Raw genomic sequence first — 23,562 nt, forward strand, 5'->3', positions numbered from 1 at the left:
ACTTCCTAATGTTTGTGCGAAATTTACCCTTAACAAGTTTCCAACTGTGTCCCTGTGTTCTTGATGAACTCATTTTAAAATACAAGCCTCGATCCACTGTACTAATTCCCTTCATAATTTCATGTGTATATATCACATGAGTAAGGCAGACATGTTTCCTTTGTTTTGACAAAGGCCCGATGCCTGCCACCCAATTATAAAGCCACAAAGACCTGCAGGAAATTACCACGGTGCAAATTTTGGCAGCTTCCATTTTCTCGCACTCATTCTACACCATGCCTATATTTGCCAGCTTGACCGATTTATAAATATGCTGCACTTCAGTGCATATGTACTTATCTACCGTCAGTAAGTGCTTGCACAAACAAAATCAAGTGTCAACCAAAAAAAACACAACAGAGCTTCAAGTGCAGGTATGTGGTTTGCATGACAAGACAGACCAATCATTGACTGCAAAGTCATTATGGTATTATTGGGACATTTTGATTGGCCCAAACTCAACGGATAGGGTTGGGACCAACTGAGCTGCAGAACTGGCCTTGGTGATAAGTATAAAAATGCAAATTTCATCTTATCTCAACACAGGTTATTCTTAACTGAAAGTACCAGTTACACAGATACCTAACATTGTAGAATATGAGCTGTAAGTAAATCTTATTTAGAGCGCACATACCAGATCTTGTTACATTACCTTTGACAGTTAAATGTCTAAGATTTTTAAGTAAAGAACTGTACTTTTCCCTCAGAGCAACACGCACAGACTCCTGCTGTTCTGGAAAAGCTTTCACAAGAATATCCGCCACCTGGAAGGAAGAGAGATAAAGAAATGCAGTACAGTGAGCATATTTTCTATTAAAATGATGGGTAAAAACACGGTTTTATAGACAGAAACACATCTAAACAGAAAAAAAGAAAATTAACTGCTAGGTCAGCATGGTTAAAGGAGAGGCCACAGTAAACAGCAAGAAATGCTGAAAATGTCCATGTTGCCACTCAAGAAGGGCTGACATCATGCGACTAACACAGTTATCTGCAGTTTATACAGAAGCCAAGAGACCAGCCTAGACCTCCACAATGCGAAATATGCCAATACATGCTTATGTTTCAGAGAAGTGTGGCTTTGTTAAATGTGTAGACACCTCCTTTTTATTGACTATTCAGTGTTTGGATACATCATGGACTATGCTGTATAGAGCTACACCTGCTTTCAAAGTTGACATGCCAAACAGACATCACACCACAAAGATGCCAGCTGATGACTGGAGTAGAGAGAAGCGGACTAAAAAACAATTGTCAAGGTAAAAAACAAGCTTCATTCATCCTTCTACTGACAGGAGTTCAGGCTACAGAAGCTCTCCTGCAGAGTTACCTGTTATGTTATTCTCAGTTATAGCAAACAAAATGAATTGACAGACACAGCCACAGTCCTAGAATCCTCAACCAAATCGTAGCCCACCCACTCCTAGGCATTCAACAACAGATTTGATGCCAGGCCATCTAATCTGATGACAGAGTCATTTCATGTGTTGATTCCAACCCTCCCAGTATTCTCACATGTCTTTGCCTTCCTCCGTGGTCATTCATGATGCCCATGGAAATCAACTCATTGTTTTTTCCCTTTTTTAGCAAAATGATTGGCTTATGTTTGGCATTCCAGCTCTTTTCATGTGTTTGTTTTGTCTTCTTTTTCTTCTTCGCCTTCTGCTCACTTTGCTCGGTATCTCCCCCGGCCTACACTACGCGCCAGCCACTTCATGTCTCTGCCATTCACGTGTGTGGATTCCCTTTCACGATTTTTATTATCAGTTTTTTGAGACTTTCGAATTTTAGTACTTTCATTATCTCTGACCTGCTCTGTATGTGTATCGCATCAACGTCTTTGGACCTCTTTACGATGTTCTACTTTGTCTTCTACTCTTTTGTCTTTTATTTCCGACCCCGCTTAGAACTGAGAGTGCAGGAACTGTGTCTGACAATAGCATTTACACGAATGAGAAGTTAGTGGACCGTGGGCATGCCAGCCACTTCTTGTCTCTGCTGCTCACATATGTGGATTTCACTTTCACCAAACAACAAATCTTTTAATTTTCGTGGATACGCCTCTTCATGGGGAAGTTTAAAGCCAAACCATATCTAAATACTCCTGTCATGTCACCTATGTCCATATATTCAATCTCTTTTTGCTGTTCCGTTATTTCACCGACTAATAATTTCCGTTTGTTAGTGCTAATGCAATCTTTACTATCATTGTTTTGAAGACTTTCGAATTTTAGTACTTTCATTAACAATGTTCTACTTTGACTTTTCTTCTTCTACTCTTTGTCTTTTGTTTCCACCCCTGCTTGGAACTGTTAGGTTTTCACTTCATCTCTTGGCACAAAGTCTCGTCTCACAGGACTTGAAATTATCTCTCTGAAAATATCTCTCTTTTATATAACAGAGAGATTTATTTGAACAACTTTGTGCTTAAAGGAAACAGTTAGGTTAAAGATGCCAATTGACTGTTCTATTCACGTTAAGAAATGGCTTTTTCATATGATATTGTACTGTAAAGGTTCATGGTCTGTAAAGTGCCTTATGGTAGCACATGTTGTGAATTTTGCTATGCCACGATTGACTAGCTGATGATAGCTGTCTCTGGGTAATCACAAACAGAGCAAACATAGTTTCAGTTACTATTCCCACAGCCGCTACAGTTGTGATGAATCAGCCAAAGAAGTAAATGTAAATGCCACGCGGAGTCCCTAGAGGACGTGAAGTGGTTTGATGGAGGATTACACACCCTCACTGCCACTGATACCCACTACTCCTTTGTGCAGGCTCTTCTTTTCATCCATCTACCTCATCCTTTTTTTTTCTTTCACGAAAAGCAAGGAGGACCTGCTTCATGTCTTTATCAGAGTAAATTGAATTTTTTAATTTCAAGGAATGCTTTCCAGGTTGCAGAATGCAAAATTGAGTATTAATGTATGTTTTGTTTAATAATCTATTTATTGTGCTTCAGTTGTGCAGTTGTATTAAATTATATAACATTATCCATTTCTTTCTCTGAGATAGTCCTCTGACTTAGTAATCATTTCCTTCCATTGTTGCTAATAAATGAAAAGGCAGGAAACAGAGAGCAAAATGTCTAAGACTGAAGATTGTTCTGGAAATTGAAAAAAAGAGCTGCATTTAAGAATGCCAGCCATATTCTCCAGAGCAGCTGGACTGATACCGTCTTTATTTTCCAGCCTTATATAATAATGCATTTCCTAGAGCCACTGTGACATAATCAGGTGTCAAACGATACTTTGAGTTGAGCAACATTTGGTGATGACCTAACCAAGGCAACAGTCTCAGATTAGGTTCAAGCCAAAGGTGATGAGCAGATGATGGTCTACTGAAGCAGGAACGGCATTCAGACCACTTGAGCTGAGACCCAAGTGAAAACAGGTAACTAAGGCAGGCTGGTGATTGATGGGATTTCCATTTCAACTTAAGAAGTGCTAAATTTAGCAAGATGAGTTTGGTGTACCATTAATTGCATTAATATACTGTACCTCTCACATACATTGAGCAATTGGCTGTTGAATGGATGAATAATAACTTTCTCAAGCTAAATAAAGAGAAAAACTGAAATCTTAGTGATTGGCAATAACGGATACAATGAGGCTATTAGAAATAAACTGGATACATTAGGATTAAAAGTCAAGACGGAGGTAAAAAGCTTAGGGGTGATTGTTGACTGTAATCTGAATTTTAAATCGCATATTAATCAGATCACTAGGACAGCATTTTTTCACTTAAGAAACATAAGTAAAGTTAGACCTCTTATATCACTGAAAGATGCTGAGAAATTAGTTCACGCGTTTGTTTTCAGTGGACTAGATTACTGTAATGCACTCCTCTCAGGACTACCCAAAAAAGACATAAATCGTTTACAACGAGTGCAGAATGCAGCTGCTAGAATCCTAACGAGGAAAAGAAAATTGGAACACATTTCTCCAGTTTTAATGTCACTACACTGGTTACCTGTGTCATTCAGGATTGACTTTAAAATTCTGCTTATGGTTTATAAAACCTTAAATAATCTCACTCCATCTTATATATCGGAATGCCTGACACATTATATTCCAAATCGTAACCTCAGATCCTCAAATGAGTATCTCCTTATAATTCCAAGAGCAAAACTTAAAAGAAGTGGTGAGGCGGCCTTCTGCTGCTATGCACCTAAAATCTGGAATAGCCTGCCAATAGGAATTCGCCAGGCTGATACAGTAGAGCACTTTAAAACACTGTTGAAAACACATTACTTTAACATGGCCTTCTCATAACTTCACTGAAATTTAATCCTGATACTCTGTATATCCAAATCACTATAATAACTATTCACGGTGGCTCTAAAATCTGTACTAACCCCTACTCTCTCTTCTGCTTTTTTTTCGGGTGTCCTTTTAGTGTTGGCTTGTGCCACCACCATCTACTCAAAGCAACGTGAAGTTCCAACAGTGATGGATTAAAAGCCAGAAGTCTGCATGACCATCATTATCAAGTCCGTCCGTGAGAACCCTAAATACAAAGAGGACTATTTCATTTATGTTAGGTAGAATGCCCAGAGGGGACTGGGCGGTCTCGTGGCCTGGAACCCCTGCGGATTTTATTTTTTTTCTCCAGCCGTCTGGAGTTTTTTTTCTGTCCTCCCTGGCCATCGGACCTTACTCTTTTTCTATGTTAACTAATGTTGTCTTATTTTAATTTCTTATTTTGTCTTTTATTTTTCTTCATTATGTAAAGCACTTTGAGCTACTTTTTTGTATGAAAATGTGCTATACAGTAATCCCTCGCTATATCGCGCTTCGACTTTAGCGGCTTCACTCTATCGCGGATTTTAAATGTAAGCATATCTAAATATATAGCACGGATTTTTCGCTGATTCGTGGATTTCTGCGGACACTGTGTCTTTTAATTTATGGTACATGCTTCCTCAGTTTGTTTGCCCAGTTAATTTCATACAAGGGACGCTATTGGCGGATGGCTTAGAAGCTACCCAATCAGAGTATGTATTACATATTAACTAAAACTCCTCAATGATATACGATATGCTTCCCGCACGGTGCTTGATTGTTTGCTTCTCTCTATCTCTCTCACTCTCTCTGCCTGACGGAGGGGGTGTGAGCAGAGGGGCTGTTTGCACAGAGGCTGTTTGCTTAGAAGATACGGATGCTCCTCTAAAAAATGCCGCTTTATCGCGGTGCTTCACATACTTAAAAGCCCAAAAGCACGTATTGATTTTTTGATTGTTTGCTTTTCTGTCATGCTTGCTCTCTCTCTCTGACATTCTCTGCTCCTGACACGCATTCCTTTGAAGAGAAGATATGTTTGCATTCTTTTAATTTTAAGAAAGAACTGTCATCTCTGTCTTGTCATGGAGCACAGTTTAAACTTTTGACTAAAGGGTGTTATTTCATGTCTAGAGGGCTCTAATAATGTTAACAGTGTGAGAGAGTTTATAAGGGCTTAAAATATATAAAATAACCATACAAACATATGGTTTCTACTTCGCAGATTTTCACCTATCGCGGGGGGTTCTGGAACGCAACCCCCGCGATCGAGGAGGGATTACTGTATAAATAAATGTTGTTGTTGTTGTAAGTTAAGGCCTTCCTCCATATATATAAAGGAGGTGTTATGGTTTACCAAAAGAGTTAAACAGATTAAAACATTTACAGTTGTGCAGTACACTGTGTGCACAATTATTAGGCAAGTTGTATTTTTGAGGATTAATTTTAATATGGCACAAACACAGTGCTATCAGTCAATCCAAAATGTTAATAAACCTGAAACCTGAATGTTTCACAACGGAAATGTGAGTGTGAACATCATCAGGGGAATACATATGTGCACAATTATTAGGCAACTATTAGTGTGCAGATTTATTATGCAACTAAAGGAAAAATGAAAATTTTCCCATCTCACTTGTTTATTTTCATCTGTTATAGTGAGAATAATAAACAAACACCTCAAAATTTACAAATAAACATCTCTGACATTTAAAAAAAAAATCAATCAATCAATCAATGACCAATATAGCCACCCTTCTTTCCAATAACAGTCATAAGCCTTTCCATTCATGGAGTCTGTCAGTTTCTTGATCTGTTGACGATCAGCTTTTTGTGGAGCAGTGACTACAGCCTCCCAGACACTCTTCATAGAGGTGTATTGTTTTTCTCCCCCGTAAATCTAGCGTTTAAGAAGTGCCCACAAGTTCTCGATAGGGTTTAGGTCAGATGAGGAAGGGGCCATGTCATTATTCCTTCATCTTTAAGGCCTTTACTGGCTGGCCACGCAGTGGAGAACTTCGATGCAAGTGATGGAGCATTGGCCTGCATAAAAATCATGGTCTTTTTCCTGTATCACTGTTTGAAGAAAGTGTCTTGAAAAACTGGCAGTAGGTTTGGGAGTTGATTTTGAGTTCATCTTCAATGCAAAAGGTCCAACTAGCTCATCTTTAAAAATACCAGCTCATACCAGTACCCCACCTCCACGTTGGAGTGGAGCTCTGTGCCATTACTGATCCACAGGTCCATCCATCTGGTCCATCAAGAGTCACTCTCATCTCATCGGTCCATAAAACCTTTGAAAAAAATCTGTCTTCAGATATTTCTTGGCCCAGTTTTGACGTTTCAACTTATGTTTCTTGTTCAGTGGTGGTTGGGTTTCAGCCCTCCTTACCTTGGCCATGTCTTTGAGCACTGAACACCTTGTACCTCTGGGCACTCCAGGTAGGTTGCAGCTCTGGAATATGAAAGTACTGGAGGATAATGGGTTCCTGGTAGCTTCACGTTTGATTCTTCTCAAATCTTTGGCAGCTAATTTGCGTCTTTTGTTCTCAACACGTTTCTTGCGACCCTGTTGACTATTTGCAACAAAATGTTTGATGGTTCTGTGATCACACACCAATATCTTAGCAATTCCAAAAGTGCTGCATCCCTCTGAAAGACTTTTTACAATTTTTGACTTTTCAGAGTCAGTTAAATCTCTTTTTTGGCCCATTTTGCCCGAGGAAAACTAGCTGCCTAATAATTCTGCACACCTTGATATAGGGTGTTGATCTCCTTAGGCCACACCCTTCCTCATTACACAAATACACATCACCTGACGTGCTTAAATCCAATAAGCATTCAAGTTAATATAGCTTGGAGTTGGAATATACGCATTAAAAATGATGATATGGTCAAAATACTCACTTGCCTAATAATTGTACACACAGTGTATCTTTAATTACGAAGACAGTGGTCTCATGTGAAGCAGGGAGCCTAGCCAACCTGAAACAAGCAGAGTCAAATCATGAAATTATCCAGCATGGAAAAGGGCCCAGGTATGCTGAGAGTGAAATTTTATATCTTAGGGAATAGATGTACAGTATATTTGAATTCAGATTCAGGTCAATTAGTATTATGTCTTAAGGGAAAAGTCCAGACTTTTTTATTATAAAGAGGACTGGGAGATGAAATGTAAGTCAGAAATCAAACAAAGGTTCACAGCCAGGAAATCTTTTACCAGTGCCTAATCAGAAAACAAGGCTCATAAGGAGTAGAGGTGAGTGAACCCTGTGCAGTTTGCTTCGCCGTCAGTTCCGGGAAATCACGGAAATGTTTGTGAACTTCACCGAATTCCACAAAATGCATTGAAGTCAAAGGGAAAGGAGGAACTGAACTAGTTTTGACTGGCTTATAATGGTGCAATGTGTCCTTGAGAGCTAGAGAAGTGTCTGCCAACTATGCTGGACTGATTATTGTGGCCAAAAATGTGATCTGAGCTGCAAGGCAGCAGTGTTAACCACTGCACCACCAGAACAATTACCACAAAAAAATATAGCCAATGGCACAGTGAATTAGCAATACGTAAATACAATATCATATCTATCATTGTGCTCACAGAGCTCCAATCTTGGGGAACACATTAGCCATACAATGAAGTGTTGGCTTATTCCATTATTTGAAGTTCCAGCACTGGGTATCACTCAAATGACTTTTTTGTTATCTTCCACGAAGAAGATAGAAACACCTTGAATACAGTTATATATTTTTCATCATTATTATTGTAACCAATTGAATCAGAAATGTTGTAAGCCACCTTAGGTAAAGGCGTCAGCCAAATAAGTAAATGTAAATACCACATGGAGAGTTGGGGTGATGGAGGGTCCCTCAGGGTCCCATGTGCTTTCTTTTTCCTTTCTTTAAGGATTGTTTTAAGCCCATAATAGGACACATGCATAATTGGGTATACAGATTAGCTATGTGGCACTGTGTAGCCAGTGTTATATATCCGGTGGTCAGTACTCAAAATATTCTTACTATGGTCAGCTAATGTACTCCTTAAATAATATATACTATGACAGGCAGCTGGCATCCATGCCCAGCCGGGATGCTCCTGCACACTATATTCAGGGGGAGCAGCCCTGGACAGTGCAATACCTCCCCCTGGATGCTAGATGGCCGCCCCCCTGGGATGGAGCAGTGCCTCAGTTTCCCACAGGGCTCCCTGGGATTTGGAGTTGGGTGCAGCCATGTTGGGCCCCACAGGCACCGCCAGGGGGTGCTGTGTTTGGGACTCCTGAGCCCATTGGGGGAGCATATTCATCACACCTGGAACTCAGTGATCAAGCACCTGGAGCACTTCCGGGTGAACTATAAAAGGAGCCAGCGACCATCACTCAGCGGCCAGAGTCGGGTGGAGGAGGACAAGGTTGCTTGGGAAGAGTGGTGGTGCAAAGGAAGAGAAAGTGCGGTGTGCTTGGGACTGTGTTGTGTCTGTGGGTACAGGGAAGGCAAGGGCCACAGACGAAGAAAATAAAAAGTATTTGTTTTATTTTACACGTGCCTCCCATGTCCAATCTGTATATATATATACTGTATATGGAAGTGAAGGTCTGTGATACGGTTTGCATATTTGCAGCTTGAGATCCACAAAGGGAGAAGACGAATCACGTATCATAAAGTAGTTTTTATTCCTGAGCTTTCAGCCCCTACCAGGAGCCGTCATCAGAAGTTAATGCTTAGACTTACAAGAATCAAAGGCAATATATAGCAAAAATTAGGAGGTGGTGGGGGGGCATCAGGGGTTTGGTCAGTGTATGGGGGGGGTAGTGAAGTGGTGGTTGGGAGGAGTATTGGTCATAAAGTTTTATTTATTATGAACATGATCTTATTAAGTTTGCATATGCTGGGTTTATGTCCAAATGTCTGTTGATGACGTTTTTGTTTGATAGCCAAGATTCAGCCAGCTCTCTGCTCTCTTTTAGTACTGGCCTTATATCTTATTTGTACATTGTCCCAGCTGAATGTATGTCCGGATGATTTTGTATGCATATACATCAGTGATCGTGAGTCCTTCCTTCTGACGGTGTTGCGATGTTCTTGTATACGTGTTGCGATTCTTTTTGATGTTTGTCCAATGTATACCGCTGGGCAAGAACTCCATGGAATGCTGTGCACTGTGTTTCGTGTTTCTGCTGTCGATTTCTTGTTTTTGGCATTGAAAAGGACTGTTCGAAGGCTTGTGTGCTATTCTGACACCTGACATTTGGACATAAACCCAGCATATGCAAACTTAATAAGAACTTGTTCATAATAAATAAAACTTTATGACCAATACTCCTCCCAACCACCACCTCATTTATATACTGACCAAACCCCTGATGCCCGCCCCCACCACCTCCTAATTTTTTCTATATATTGCCTTTGATTATTGTATGTCTCCGTATTACCTTCTGATGACGGCTCCTGGCAGGGGCTGAAAGCTCAGGAATAAAAACTACTTTATGATACGTGATTCGTCGTCTCCCTTTGTGGATCTCCAGCTGCAAATATATATATATATATATATATATATATACAGTAATCCCTCCTCGATCGCGGGGGTTGCGTTCCAGAACCCCCCGCGATAGACAAAATCCGCAAAGTAGAAACCATATGTTTGTGTAGTTATTTTTATATATTTTAAGCCCTTATAAACTCTCCCACACTGTTAACATTATTAGAGCCCTCTAGACATGAAATAACACCCTTTAGTCAAAAGTTTAAACTGTCCTCCATGACAAGACAGAGATGACAGTTCTTTCTCACAATTAAAAGAATGCAAATAGATCTTCTTCTCTTCAGGAGCAGAGAATTTCAGAGGGAGAGAGAGAGAGAGAGAGAGCGCTCGCAAAGAAAAGCAAACAATCAAAAAATCAATACTTGTGCTTTTAAGTTTGCTGTGGCATTTTTAGAGGAGCGTCAGTATCTTCTAAGCAAACAGCCTCTGTGCAAACAGCCCCTCTGCTCACATCTCCTCCGTCAGGCGCAGAGAACGTCAGAGAGAGAGAGCGAGATTAAAGCAACAATCAAAAATCAATCCGTGTGCTTTTGTGCTTTTAAATATGCGAGCACCGCAATAAAGCGGCATTTTTTTAGAGGAGCGTCAGTATCTTTTAAGCAAACAGCCTCTGTGCAAACAGCCCCTCCGTCAGGCGCAGAGAATGTCAGAGAGGGTGAGAGAGAGGAAGAGACAAGCAAACAATCAAGCTCCGCGCGGGATGCATATCTTATAGCATTGAGGAGTTTTAGTTAATATGTAATACGTGCTCTGATTGGGTAGCTTCTAAGCCATCCGCCAATAGCGTCCCTTGTATGAAATCAACAGGGCAAACAAACTGAGGAAGCGTGTAGCATAAATTAAAAGACCCACTGTCTGCAGAAATCCGCGAACCAGCGAAAAATCTGTGATATATATTTAGATGTGCTTACATTTAAAATCCGCGATAGAGTGAAACCGCGAAAGTCGAAGCGCGATATAGCGAGGGATTACTGTATATATATATATATAATATTGTGGAGGAGGGCTGGGGGTCTTGCCCAGCCGGGACGCCTAGGAGGACCGGGAGAGGGACAATACCTCTCCTGGACCACGAGAGGTAAGCCGCCCTGGTCTGCATCAGGGTCACGAGATCAGAAATTAGAAGCTCACCCTATTGGGGCCCGTGGCCACCACCAGGGGATGCCCGGAGGGTTGTAGAGCCCTGGATTGCAGCACCACCGCTACACCAGGAAGTGCCGTCAGAAGATCATTATGAAGCACCTGGAGCACATCCGGGGTGTTATTAAAGGGGCTGCCTCACTCCATTAGGAGAGCCGGAGTCGGGAGGAAGACGACAGAGCTTGTGAAAGGAGGCGTGAGGGCGACAGAGAAGAAGAAAAAGAAAGCAGAGGACTGTGTGCTGATTTGTGCAGTGTTTGGAGCTGTGTACAGGAGGCAGCAATAAACCTGTGTGTTTTGGGACATCTGGTGTCTGTCTGTCTGTGTTCGACACACACCTGTCTATATAAGGTCCCACAGTTGACAGTTCATGTCAGAGCACAAACCAAGCATGAATTTAAAGGAATTGTCTGTAGACCTCCGAGACAGGATTGTCTCGAGGCACAAATCTCGGGAAGGTTACAGAAACATTTCTGCTGCTTTGAAGGTCCCAATGAGCACAGTGGCCTCCATCATCCGTAAGTGGAAGAAGTTCGAAACCACCAGGACTCTTCCTAGAGCTGGCTGGCCATCTAAACTGAGCAATCGGGGGAGAAGGGCCTTAGTCAGGGAGGTGACCAAGAACCCAATGGTCACTCTGTCAGAGCTCCAGAGGTCTTCTGTGGAGAGAGGAGAACCTTCCAGAAGAACAACCATCTCTGCAGCAATCCACCAATCAGGCCTGTATGGTAGAGTGGCCAGACGGAAGCCACTCCTTAGTAAAAGGCACATGGCAGCCCACCTGGAGTTTGCCAAAAGGAACCTGAAGGTCTCTCAGACCATGAGAAACAAAATTCTCTGGTCTGATGAGACAAAGATTGAATTCTTTGGTGTGAATGCCAGGCGTAACGTTTGGAGGAAACAAGGCACCGCTCATTACCAGGCCAATACCATCCCTACAGTGAAGCATGGTGGTGGCAGCATCATGCTGTGGAGATGTTTTTCAGCGGCAGGAACTGGGAGACTAGTCAGGATAAAGGGAAAGATGACTGCAGCAATGTACAGAGACATCCTGGATGAAAACCTGCTCCAGAACACTGTTAACCTCAGACTGGGGCGACGGTTTATCTTTCAGCAGGACAACGACCCTAAGCACACAGCCAAGATATCAAAGGAGTGGCTTCAGGACAACTCTGTGAATGTCCTTGAGTGGCCCAGCCAGAGCCCAGACTTGAATCCTATTGAACATCTCTGGAGAGATCTTAAAATGGCTGTGCACCGACGCTTCCCATCCAACCTGACGGAGCTTGAGAGGTGCTGCAAAGAGGCATGGGTGAAACCGGCCAAGGATAGGTGTGCCAAGCTTGTGGCATCATATTCAAAAAGACTTGAGGCTATAATTGCTGGCAAAGGTGCATCGACAAAGTATTGAGCAAAGGCTGTGAATACTTATGTACATGTGATTTCTCAGTTTTTTTATTTTTAATAAATTTGCAAAAACCTCAAGTAAACTTTTTCACGTCATTATGGGGTGTTGTGTGTAGAATTCTGAGGAAAAAAATGAATTTAATCCATTTTGGAATAAGGCTATAACATAACAAAATGTGGAAAAAGTGATGCGCTGTGAATACTTTCCGGATGGACTGTAGCTCTGTGATGCCACACTGGCTTCGCAAAGCATCATGGGATGCTGGGGAAAAAATGTTTGCCTAAGCGGGCTACAGGGAGAGTTTCCAGGAAAATATTCAGTAAGCAATGTAAGCCTATTTGCAGTAAAAAGTGCTTTGCAGAATTTTACTGATCAACACTAACAGTGAGAAAACAAAGTGAGAGATAAAGATCAAAAGAAAGATAAAGTAAAGCCAACACATACATAATTAATTTGTATTCCATACTGGATGACCCAGGAGGGCACGGTGTTAACCTTACTGTCACATTAATGATGACATACACTGCACATGCCTAGTCAGTAGCCACGGCAACCAATGTTCAGTTCACAAACTGGCAACATCCTACTAACCAAGGTAGCATCAAAAAAAAAACACATGAAAATCAATAACCGTCTTTAAACATGTTTTAGAAATATTTGTAAGGTTCAGAATTAGATCTGGCATAATTCAAAAAAATAAAATTCAAATGCAAAATGAGGCTCTAAAAAGAAGCCAAATCATAACAATTATGGTTTACTCTACGTGAAATCTCAGAGACGCTCAGGTTTGGTCCTGGAGGTCCACAGTGGCTGTGGTCCTTCTATTCCAACCAAGTTTCTCAGAAAGCAAAAATGGTCTTTAAAAATTATTAACGTTGTGAAAAAAATGATAAGAAAAATGAATGAAGAGAAAGAAATGAGAGCAATTCTTACTCTTCTGAGTGCAAATAATAAATAATATCCTTGATATATAATGTAGGTGTCAGGGGACTGTGATGTAATGGCCACCATCGATTAATTCTTGTGTATCATTAATAGAGTTACTGCTGTTTGTTGACACCAGATATTTGCAGATCAGCATGGCACAAGTATTTAACAGGGGTGATGTGGCACATTAGGGCACTAGCACAATGTAACTGGAGTATTTTTATCCTCCTTTATATTTTTGTCTCCCATCAGGAATGTCTAAATGTGAATTTTACAGTATAATATAACATTCTCAAACACACCTTATGCATCAGTCCATCGCAGGACTCCACTCATGCAGTTTAAAATCACCATTTAGTCTAAACTGGGGATGGAGGAGTCAGCCAGCACACACCAAGAAAATCCCACTCTTGAATGGGAAGAAGGCGCAGACTCCATACAGACAACAACCAGGTCACAGATTTAAAGCCAGGATGCTGGATTCATGAGGGAGCAGCACTAGTCACTGCATCTCCATGCTTCTGTATGTGGTAAATAACTGTTTATCAAAGTTGCTTACATGGTTTCCCAATGACTATATTATACATTATGAGTAATTATTTAATCCATAAATTATGACTATATTCTGCCTTTTAACAAAGTCCCTTAAAAACTACTGAATTAATGCACTCCTAAAGCAAATTACCATCTTTATTGGAGGAAGTTCAGCCAGCAGACTCAGGATCACATCCTGGACAACTTCTTCTGCATTTATAAACCTGGCAAATGGCAGAAAACGACAAGCCCACTCCAGGGCCTCAATGCAGTACCTGATTGCTGCAGCGTTGTACTCTTCTATTTCCTTGCAACCCTGAAAGATCAATCATGGGCTAAGATAATGTGGTTTGCTTTGTTTAAATGAACTGATTGATAGACATGTCTAAATCGTCTTCCCAAATGCTTTAACAATCATTAAAGAACCATTAAGCTTCAGCAATCACTGGATATTTCATCAGGCAGAAATGATGTCAGTTTTTCATCAGGCAACATTGCCAATTCACACAGGCAGACAGTCAAGATATTTAAATTTATTTGCTTAGCAGATACTTTGATCCAAAACGACTTACAAAAGTCAAGATGCACTATTAACAGTATTTTTAGTTTTCATTAAGAGGCTGAAGTGGAAAGTAAAATACACATCAAAAACGAACATACCTGCAGGTCTTTACCAGTATTCCTTGCCAGCTGATACTTCCTGCAGTTCACCGACAGCATTTCTCGAACATGGAACATCCAGCACAAGCCACACAGTTCCCTGAAACAATCTGTGACAGCACACAGGGCCGGGTTTGCGTTAGTCAACAGAAAAATAATCTCAGAACTGAAGAGAGACGAGTCTTCACGTTATTTGCCTTAGATAACTGAGACCGATTCCTAAAGAGATGACAATTGTTTGTTAAATTTGGCCATTCCAGTTATATGTTGCATTAATGTATTACCAGAAAGTGTTGTAGTTTAATATAACGATAAAGTAATATTCTTTGCCTTATTCTGTCATATTTTCTACTTTGAATACATGTAAGGAGAATAAATCATCACCAGTGTGGTATAAGACTAAAACTTATAGAACAAAATTCATCCATTTTATGAGCCATATTTCCCAATACAGTGTCACAGGGAATACTTAGATCCCTTAACTTTCTGCACACTTTATTGTGTTGTAAATTTAATTGTAAATGGATACATTTGACATGTTGCCAATCAAACTACACTTAATAACCCATAATGACAAAGCAAAAACATGTAGAAGGGTTTGCAAATTTATTAAAAAATCTAGATTTGATCTCTCTCATTCATAAAAGTATTTAGACCCTTAGTGCAGATCTTTTTAGAAGCCCCTTTGGCCGCAATTACAGCTGAGAGCCTTTTTGTTAAGTCAAAACAAGTTTTGTACATCTGAATTTTGGCAGTTTATCCACTTCTTCCTAGCAGATTTTCTCAAGCTTAGCTAAACTGGATGGGAAGTGTTTGTAAACTATCATCTTCAGGTCTTCTTCAGGTCATTGTTGTACTAACAGGTGAACCGTCACCCCACTAAAAGCTCACATGTACCATGGAGTACGTTTTATTCAAGGATCTCTCTGTAGTTGGTGCTATTCATCATTCCCTCAATTCTGACCAGCCTTTCTGTCCCTGCATGTGTGAAGAACCTCCATAGTATGATGTTTCTACCACCATGCTTCACTGTAGACATGGTATGAGGCAGGTGATGAGCAGTGCTTGGTGTTTGCCAGACTTAGTGTTTGGAGTTATGTCCAAAAAGTTTATTTTTTGTCGCATAAGACCACAAAATTTTATTTCTTGTGCTCTCAGAGTTCTTTAAACTGTCTGTAACAAAGGCGCTATATAGGCGCCGGACCCGACACAGATGGACATGGAGGCACATATAAAAAGTACAAAGACTTTTATTTTTCTTCACCTGTGGGCGCACGTGTTCCCTGTGACCCACAGGCAATACACACTCCCACAAAACGCCAGTCCAACACACAGCAACACCACCTTTCTTCCTTTACCACCACTCCTTCTCAAGCTTTGTCTCCTTCCTCCCAACTCTGGCTCTTCGAGTGGTGGTGGTTGGGCCCTTTTATAGCCCACCCGGAAGTGTTCCAGGTGATTGACCACCTGGTCCTAATTGCACTCACTTCCGGGGGGGGCTGAAGACTCGTCCAGCCGGGCTGTTGGAAGCAGACAGAAGCCAAACCAGTGGCCACCCCGGGCCCCAACCAAGCTGTGGAGGACTCCATCTCAAATGGAGCCCTGCGGGTGGTTGGGGAATCACCGTCGGCCAGGGAGGCTGCCACCAAGCGTCCCGGGGGAGATAAGCAGCAGGGGCGTCCCTGCCAGGCATGGGAACCGGCTGTCCTTCACATGTCATATGCCTTTTATTCAATTGGGCTCCATCTAGCCATTCTACTATGGCTACACTTGATTGACAGAGTGCTGTTGAGATGGTCATCCTTCTGATAAGCTGTCCCATCTCAGCAGAGGATTTCTGAAGCTCTGTTAGAGTGACCACTCTATCACGCACTTTAACCAGACAACCAACTCTAGGAGGAATCCTGGGGCCTCATGCATAATGGCGTACATAGAATTCACAGTAAATAACATGGCGTACGGACAAAAGCGGAAATGTGCGTATGCACAAAAAAATCCAGATGCATAAATCTGTATGAATGCCAACTTCCACGTTCTTCCACTCCATAAATCACGGTCATCGTGAAAAGCAACGCATGTGCGTGGGCCTGCTGCCACTCCCCAACTCCTCCCAAAATTATGACTCTTTGAATATACAAATCAATATAAATAGCCCTTAAACTCAGCATTCTGTGAAAAGACAATGGCAAAAGCACGGGGGAAAATTTAAGAATTTCAGTGAATACCAAGTGAAGCAAGGAAAACATACTATTTGTTGGTTTAAACAGTGCTATAAACAACAGAAGCGAGTGACATAGAGCGTTGGAGAAACTCGAACGTTCAAGTTCACAAAGTCACACAGTGAAGTCAGATATCAATGTTGCCGTGAAAAGTTGAGTCGTAGCCCACCGTCTGAGTGTCATATGAAAGCTTATTAGGGTATAGAGAAAAGAAAAAAAAATAGGGACACAGTGAGAAAAAAGCTTGAAATGTCAACTTTAATCTCGAAATTTCCACTTTAATCACATAGTTTATTTTGTCATTAAAGTAGAACATCATAAACTTCATCTTTAAATCGTTAAATTTACTAGTATCTCAAATACCATCGTAACTAAAGTAGCACGTTAAATGCTTTTTTTGTAAATATTCTTCTATGTTCTTCTATGTGTGTGTCCTCAGACAAGACACAGAATCCATTACATTTGTGATATTACAGTTCTCTGAATAATTAAATACTGAGATGTATACTTGATATCATTTTCATGATGATAGGATAGATTAAAGCACGTTATTAAACATGGGAACACGTTGGCGCAGTGATTGTTCATGCCTCCTACAAGATGCTTGCTGTGCTGTGCGCAGCCTTCGATGAAATAATTTATTGCAGCTGTACTGTCTTTTTCAAAATTACTAACCCCAATTCCTGTCCTTCCTTTTCTTTCTCTAAGTAACCAATCGCCACACAATCAGCTCTGTAATAGACATTAAGCCATCTGTAAGCTTAGAATGCAGATTCTTCAAAACATTTAAGGAACATTGAAATATCTTCGTAGTACATGTTTAATTATTCTTTCCATGCAGTATCACGCCAGCCCCAGCAAGAATACAGTGCGAGGCAGGAACAATCCCTGAACTAGCTAGCGCTGCAACACCGTGTCCTCACATGTTTAATTATTAACAATATAGATAATTTAAATGATGTTAACATTTTATCTTTATAATGTAATAAACATATTTTGCTGCATTTCATTTTAAAAATGATATTGTCATCATATGTAAATACGCGCTTTATAAAATGGCTCAGGTTGTCCAATATTATTACTGTATCCCAAATTTACAGTGAGGTAATTGTACTAATACGTACAAACAGTTCTACAAGGAGCACTTGATGGACTGATTGAGTACGTTTATAGTTCTTGGGATTAAATTGTTTCTGAACCGCGAGGTCCGTAGAGGAAAGGCTCTGAAGCGCTTGCCGTATGAGAGCAGTTCAATAGAGAGCATGGCCAAGGCAGCATGTGCTTGATGCTGTATACCGATAATTCTCTTTCCGATCAGCTGCTGCTGTGATTCCCCACTCAGATACAGTGATATAAATACTCCGAGTGGTGCAGTGAGAATAATATGGAAAAAGATGATCCGCTCTGGCAATCCCTAATGGGAGCAGCTGAAAGAAGAAGAAGAAGGTGCAGCGAGAGTAACAACGCTAAAGCAGTTATGGTATTTAGAATATTTTGGCCATTCTGTGGTCCATTATATTGTTACAGGTTAATTACAATCAGATGCCTTAAACTAATAAACAATATGCAGTTAATTTCAGTGTATATGATAAAGTTGGATTAGGGATGTGGATCTAAAAAAGGAAGGATTTGGAGGGTCATAGCAAAGGGACTAAATACTTATAAGAAGGAGAGATTTCAGTTTTTCAGTTGTTATATCTATCTATTATATAAAAAAATCTTGGGTCGAGATGTAATCATCTTGGAGAGACACTTTGAAGTCCCGCGAGACTACTTGCACGTCACTCCCTACTTACAAACAATTGCTCGGAGACACTTTAACGTCCCGCGAGACAAGGAAGTGAGACAAAAGGACAGCTTCTGTACAGGCTTTTAATTGATCATCACGCAGCGTGACATGCAGATCACGCTGCACGGCACAAGCAGCAGCAGCAGCAAGCCAGCTGATTGAGCATAGAGGAGGTATCACCATTTAATAAGGGGTTTCCGAGAAGCGACTGCATCTCCTTAGCACCCCTCTTCACAACACGAGAGGCAGAGATGCGAAGTGGCTGGCGCGTAGCATATCCCGGGCAGGGATATAACTCATTCACTACAGCTTTATTACTGGCAAATATCAAGAAATAAAAAATGAATGAAATGAAGATAACAATCTCTTTAAATTGTATATCCGAACGAACGAAGCAAGCAGGGGCAGAGCCCCCTACTGACTGACTGACTGACTTACAACACAATGAACTGAACAGAAAGTGCAGGGGTCTGAACGCTTTCTGAATCCATTGTAACACTAGGCAGTCCCAGGGCACTCAATCGCACATACAATTCACACCAGCCAGATTCTGAACTGTTAATCAAAAATGTTGCCCCTATGCATGTATTCCTAGCAAAATGTAAAAAATAAAGTAGTACATTCATAAATAAATAATGACAACCAAAAATATCTGCCCTCCAATGACTGATTCATTGCCTTGACTTTACTCCTAAATTGTTTTTGACATTTTATGTTGCTGTTTAATGCTTTGTGTTGTACATCGTGGAGCTCCCTTGACACTCCTTTTAACATTTCAGTCACCGTCACTCAGCACTGAGAGCTTCACTGGCACTGAGCTCCCCTGCACTTCAGTTCCTCAACAGCTTCTGGCACTAAAGGCAAACAGTTTAATGGGGAACTGGCAAATTACACTCCCTGTGGTTTTAAAAATGTGGATTAAATGGGTTCGGTAAATGTTTAGATGGACAGAAGACTGAATGAAAGGAAAATTACTTTTTGGCTTTAAGTTCTGCATGTTGAAAATCTAATAGCCAGTTTAAAATTCCTCATCTTCCATACCAGCTTATTTTGTTTGATCTCCTGACTAAATAGCCACTAATGAATAGAAAGAAACAGAATTTTAAAAAAGACAACATATAATAGTGACACATTAGAAAATCATAATTGTAAAGTCTACATAGTAAACCATAGCACTAATTCTTAGCATCCACATATTAGTATTTAAAGCATTGTTTGTTAAGTACTTCACAGCAAATCATAATATCCTGTATGAAGGGTAATCAAAAAGATTAGAGGCTGACCTAATAAAAGAAATGCTAGTAAGCTATCCAGCCATCGATTTTCCAACCCGTTGAATCCAAACACAGGGGTCTGCTGGAGCCAACCCAGGGCGCAAGGCAGGAACCAATCCCGGGCAGGGTGCCAACCCACCGCAGGACATACACCAGGGACAATTTAGAATCGCCAATCCACCTAACCTGCATGTCTTTGGACCTTGGGAGGAAACCCACGCAGACACGGGGAGAACATGCAAACTCCACGCAGGGTGGACCCGGGTCTCCTAAATGCGAGGCAGCAGCACTACCACTGTGCCACCATGCCACCGGCTAGTAAACTAAATAAGGTTTAAATTTTCAGCATAACGCCCTGCTAATAAACTTCATTTTAACATTCACAAGGCCTTTCTGTGCCATTCAAATAAAATTGCATGTGGTGCCACTCTTCTGGGCTTATTGTGTGCCAACAGGGTAAACCTTCAGATTGAGGAACACCAGGCCAGTCCAGGTCTAGGGTGGGTGACAGCTCTTCAGATCCACACTTTGACAGTGCAGCTTTCGCATCCCCAAACAGTGTACGCAGAAGCAGAAGGAGGATGTTCAACAGCTTTCCTTGAAGCTTTTTCCTGATGGTCTAATCCAAATGCTAAAGCAAATCCACTGTTATTATGGGTGTTGTTCTTTGGGAGAATTTTCTGTTCCATGTGTCAACTACCAGATAACTCGAATTTTAGAGAGCATACACTTTTATTGTGAATGCCCCTCAGTAACAAAATGCATTTAATTAGTCTAATAAAATAAAAGCCTGATTTTATATTGACGTCAGAACAAATGTACCTATCGTCACTGCGGCAGTCAACATGTTAATCTTTTGTGAATATTTAGTGTAGGATTTGGAGAAGGTTTACATTATCCTGGCATTTTCAGCCCTGAAAAATCTTGTGCAAATATTTTTTTTGCTTTACAAAATATTTTTTTTTGTAATTAGAAGATCATTTTGTGTTTTATTGTGACACAGTAGCATCTCCTATTGCGATGACAATCTATTCCAGATGTCACTGTGATTATGCAACAAGGTGACATTGTCAAAGTGACCATAGATTAGACCCAACACGTGTTTTCTTCTTGATCTGAAAGTAGGATCCTTTGAGTGATTGCAGTCAAACCTTTTTTTTAGTTTGAACTTGGACTTTTGAGCAATGATTTGAGATTTGGTTATTGATTGTTTGATCCTCTGAAGTGAACTGTTTCCTCCTGGTCCTTTTTTAATTAAAATTACTCACTGTGTCTTTCGAGTCAGCATTTAAGTGTTAATGCAGACCATTTTTGGGGGACTTTTCAGGCACAAAATCAGTATAAACTCTGAAACACCATCCAAAATTGAGCACTTGATCTTGACAGTATATTGCTGGTGGTGGAAAATCATTAGCAGTAGTTTGAAATGGATGTGAGAAAAGATGCATTTGTTTAAACAAGCAAAGGTCACAACCTAGGGACAAAAATACGTTTGTCAAACACAATACGTGAACCAAAATCAAAGTCATAAAAAGGCAAAGGGAATATTTTATAAACCAAGAAAGCAAAACTTAGAGAAATAAAGTACTTCGTGTTTGGAAGGAATGCTTATTGTGGATGGCATAATATCGTCTTAATGTCACACGACACATAATTCCATGTCATTTCCAGGTAAACAAGCAAACAAATGGTAGTGCCCATAATAATACTGAAATGGCACAAATAAATAAGCCAAAACCTAAACGGATGAGTGAAACTAAGAAATACATGGAGAGTTTTAGTTGGAAGCCCATCTTCTGAATGCAGCATGTGAAGGGCACTGGTAATGGTACACATTGCGTAGCTTACAATGAATCTCCTAATGCATATTTCTCCTGAATATCAGACATGCAGTGAGAGCACAATGCTTGATTTGTAACATCTCTGTTGACTCATTATAAACTACAGTGCTAGAAAATTGAAATTCATGCATTTTAGTACACGTGAATTCATTGCTGGCCACTTGCAAAATAAACAGTCAAAGCGATTTTGATTATCACTAATTTGTGAATAATGGCTTCTCTGTATTATGTAAAATGCAGTGTTTACTGATTGGTAATGAACATTAATGATGTAATAATTAATAAACAGCTGTCATATTGACATAAAAAACCGTCCTAAGTGCAACAGGGTCAGGCTGGCTGCCTCCATTAGCTCCTCCAGACAGGAGGTGATTCCTGGTGTTTAAGTATTTAAGCAGCGATTCTGGGAAAGGTCAGGAAAACATCATAAAAGCCAGCACTGCTTTGAATCGTGAATTTCTTTAGTTGTTGGAAAATCACCACGCTTCACTTGCTGTCTACACTCTGTATGATAACGGTGCATCCAGGTTTTACCTCCAGTTATGAGAAGCATCTTAAATTACTCCTAGTCTGAATTCATTAGCTCGGACTCTATAAAGAATATTGGATGTGCACCCAGAAAAATGATTTGCTGGAGGAACTTCATTCAATTACGTGTTAAATTTCCTCACAAATGTTTTCAGGTGTTTAAACTTATCTCTCTATTATAAAAAAAAATCCTGGAAAAGAAAAGCAGGGCGACGATACGTGATCTCCTTGGAAGTTCTCGGAAGACATTTAAAAGATCTAGCGAGACACAAACAATATCAAATAACACTGTCGTGTAAAGGCACGTAGCACACACAGATCCTGTGCTCTCAGCACATATAAAGCGTATAAGGACAATAGGTTCTAGTTGAAAGGTCATCGACTAAGCAAAGAAGAAAGAGCACCACGGAGAAAAGAGACCCAAAAACACTGGAGAGAAAAAAAGGCAGATATGAGATTATGAAAGCAGTGGAATTCGAAAGGCTCAAACAAATGATGGCGCGATACACATGCAGAGAAAGGTAAAGAATATGAAAGCAGTAAAATTCAAAAGCATTGTAGCATCCCAGCCAGGTTGAAGCCTTTTTTGTTATAAGTGACTGTTAGGTCTGATTGAGGGAGGATGGAGTACAGCACGGAAGACTGATAGCAGCACGACAGTAGATGATCCGACGGCACCTCCTTAGCATGCGTTCAGCCAAGACCCCCACTTTGACAAGATGAGCAGCATTTTACGTCCTGAGAAAGAGATTTAACCATGCCCGGGCCAGAAATAAAGGACAAGTATTGTTTTTACAACGTCACACGAGACAAGGCAGTGAGACAACATTTAAAACAAGTCCACAGACATCAAACCTAGCAGTTGTTGGACTGCTGCTCCCAGCTCTTAAAACAACGACAAGAGACAAGCAAAACATGCAATTCGCTAGCAGCCAAAATCATTCAGATGATCAGACTGCTTCTCCTTAGCGTGCATTCAGCCAAACTAACCCTTGCCCCCCAACCCACCCTTTTCAACGCGAGCGACAATGATGTGAAGTGGCAAAAGGACAGCTGCTGTACGGGCTTTGAAATGATCGGGCAGTGAGACAAGCAGAACAGGCAGCTGCAGAAAGACAGCAGATGATCTGACGGCATCTCCTTAGCGTGCATTCAGTCGCACCCCCTTCACAACGCGAGCAGCGTTATACGTCCTGCGAGAAAGAGATGTAACCACGCCTAGGGGCTGGAAATAAAGTATTGTTTTTACAAACATTTTAAAATAAAATTGAAAACAATGCATATGTAACAATTCACATGAAACTAACAATCTCTTTAAATTGTAGTGAGCAGGTGGCAGAGCCCCCTAGTTTTAAACAAGTTAATCTAACCAGAGTGGAAG

The 23,562-nt window shown here is 40.7% G+C and overlaps 1 protein-coding gene across 1 annotated transcript in view; it reads right to left on the reverse strand.

The window, feature by feature from the left end:
* Window positions 1-497: 497 nt before the first annotated feature.
* Window positions 498-23,562, reverse strand: part of LOC120528696 (ciliogenesis and planar polarity effector 1-like) — a 123,443-nt gene continuing 100,378 nt past the window's right edge. The window contains exons 16-19 of the mRNA XM_039752851.1: window positions 14,531-14,640; window positions 14,022-14,177; window positions 692-803; window positions 498-538 (exon numbers count right to left, since the gene is read on the reverse strand). Coding sequence (XP_039608785.1) covers window positions 498-538; window positions 692-803; window positions 14,022-14,177; window positions 14,531-14,640 — 419 coding nt within the window. The remainder of the gene's footprint in view (window positions 539-691; window positions 804-14,021; window positions 14,178-14,530; window positions 14,641-23,562) is intronic.

The sequence above is a fragment of the Polypterus senegalus genome, chromosome 4 (assembly GCF_016835505.1).
Source record: "Polypterus senegalus isolate Bchr_013 chromosome 4, ASM1683550v1, whole genome shotgun sequence".
NCBI lineage: Eukaryota > Metazoa > Chordata > Cladistia > Polypteriformes > Polypteridae > Polypterus > Polypterus senegalus.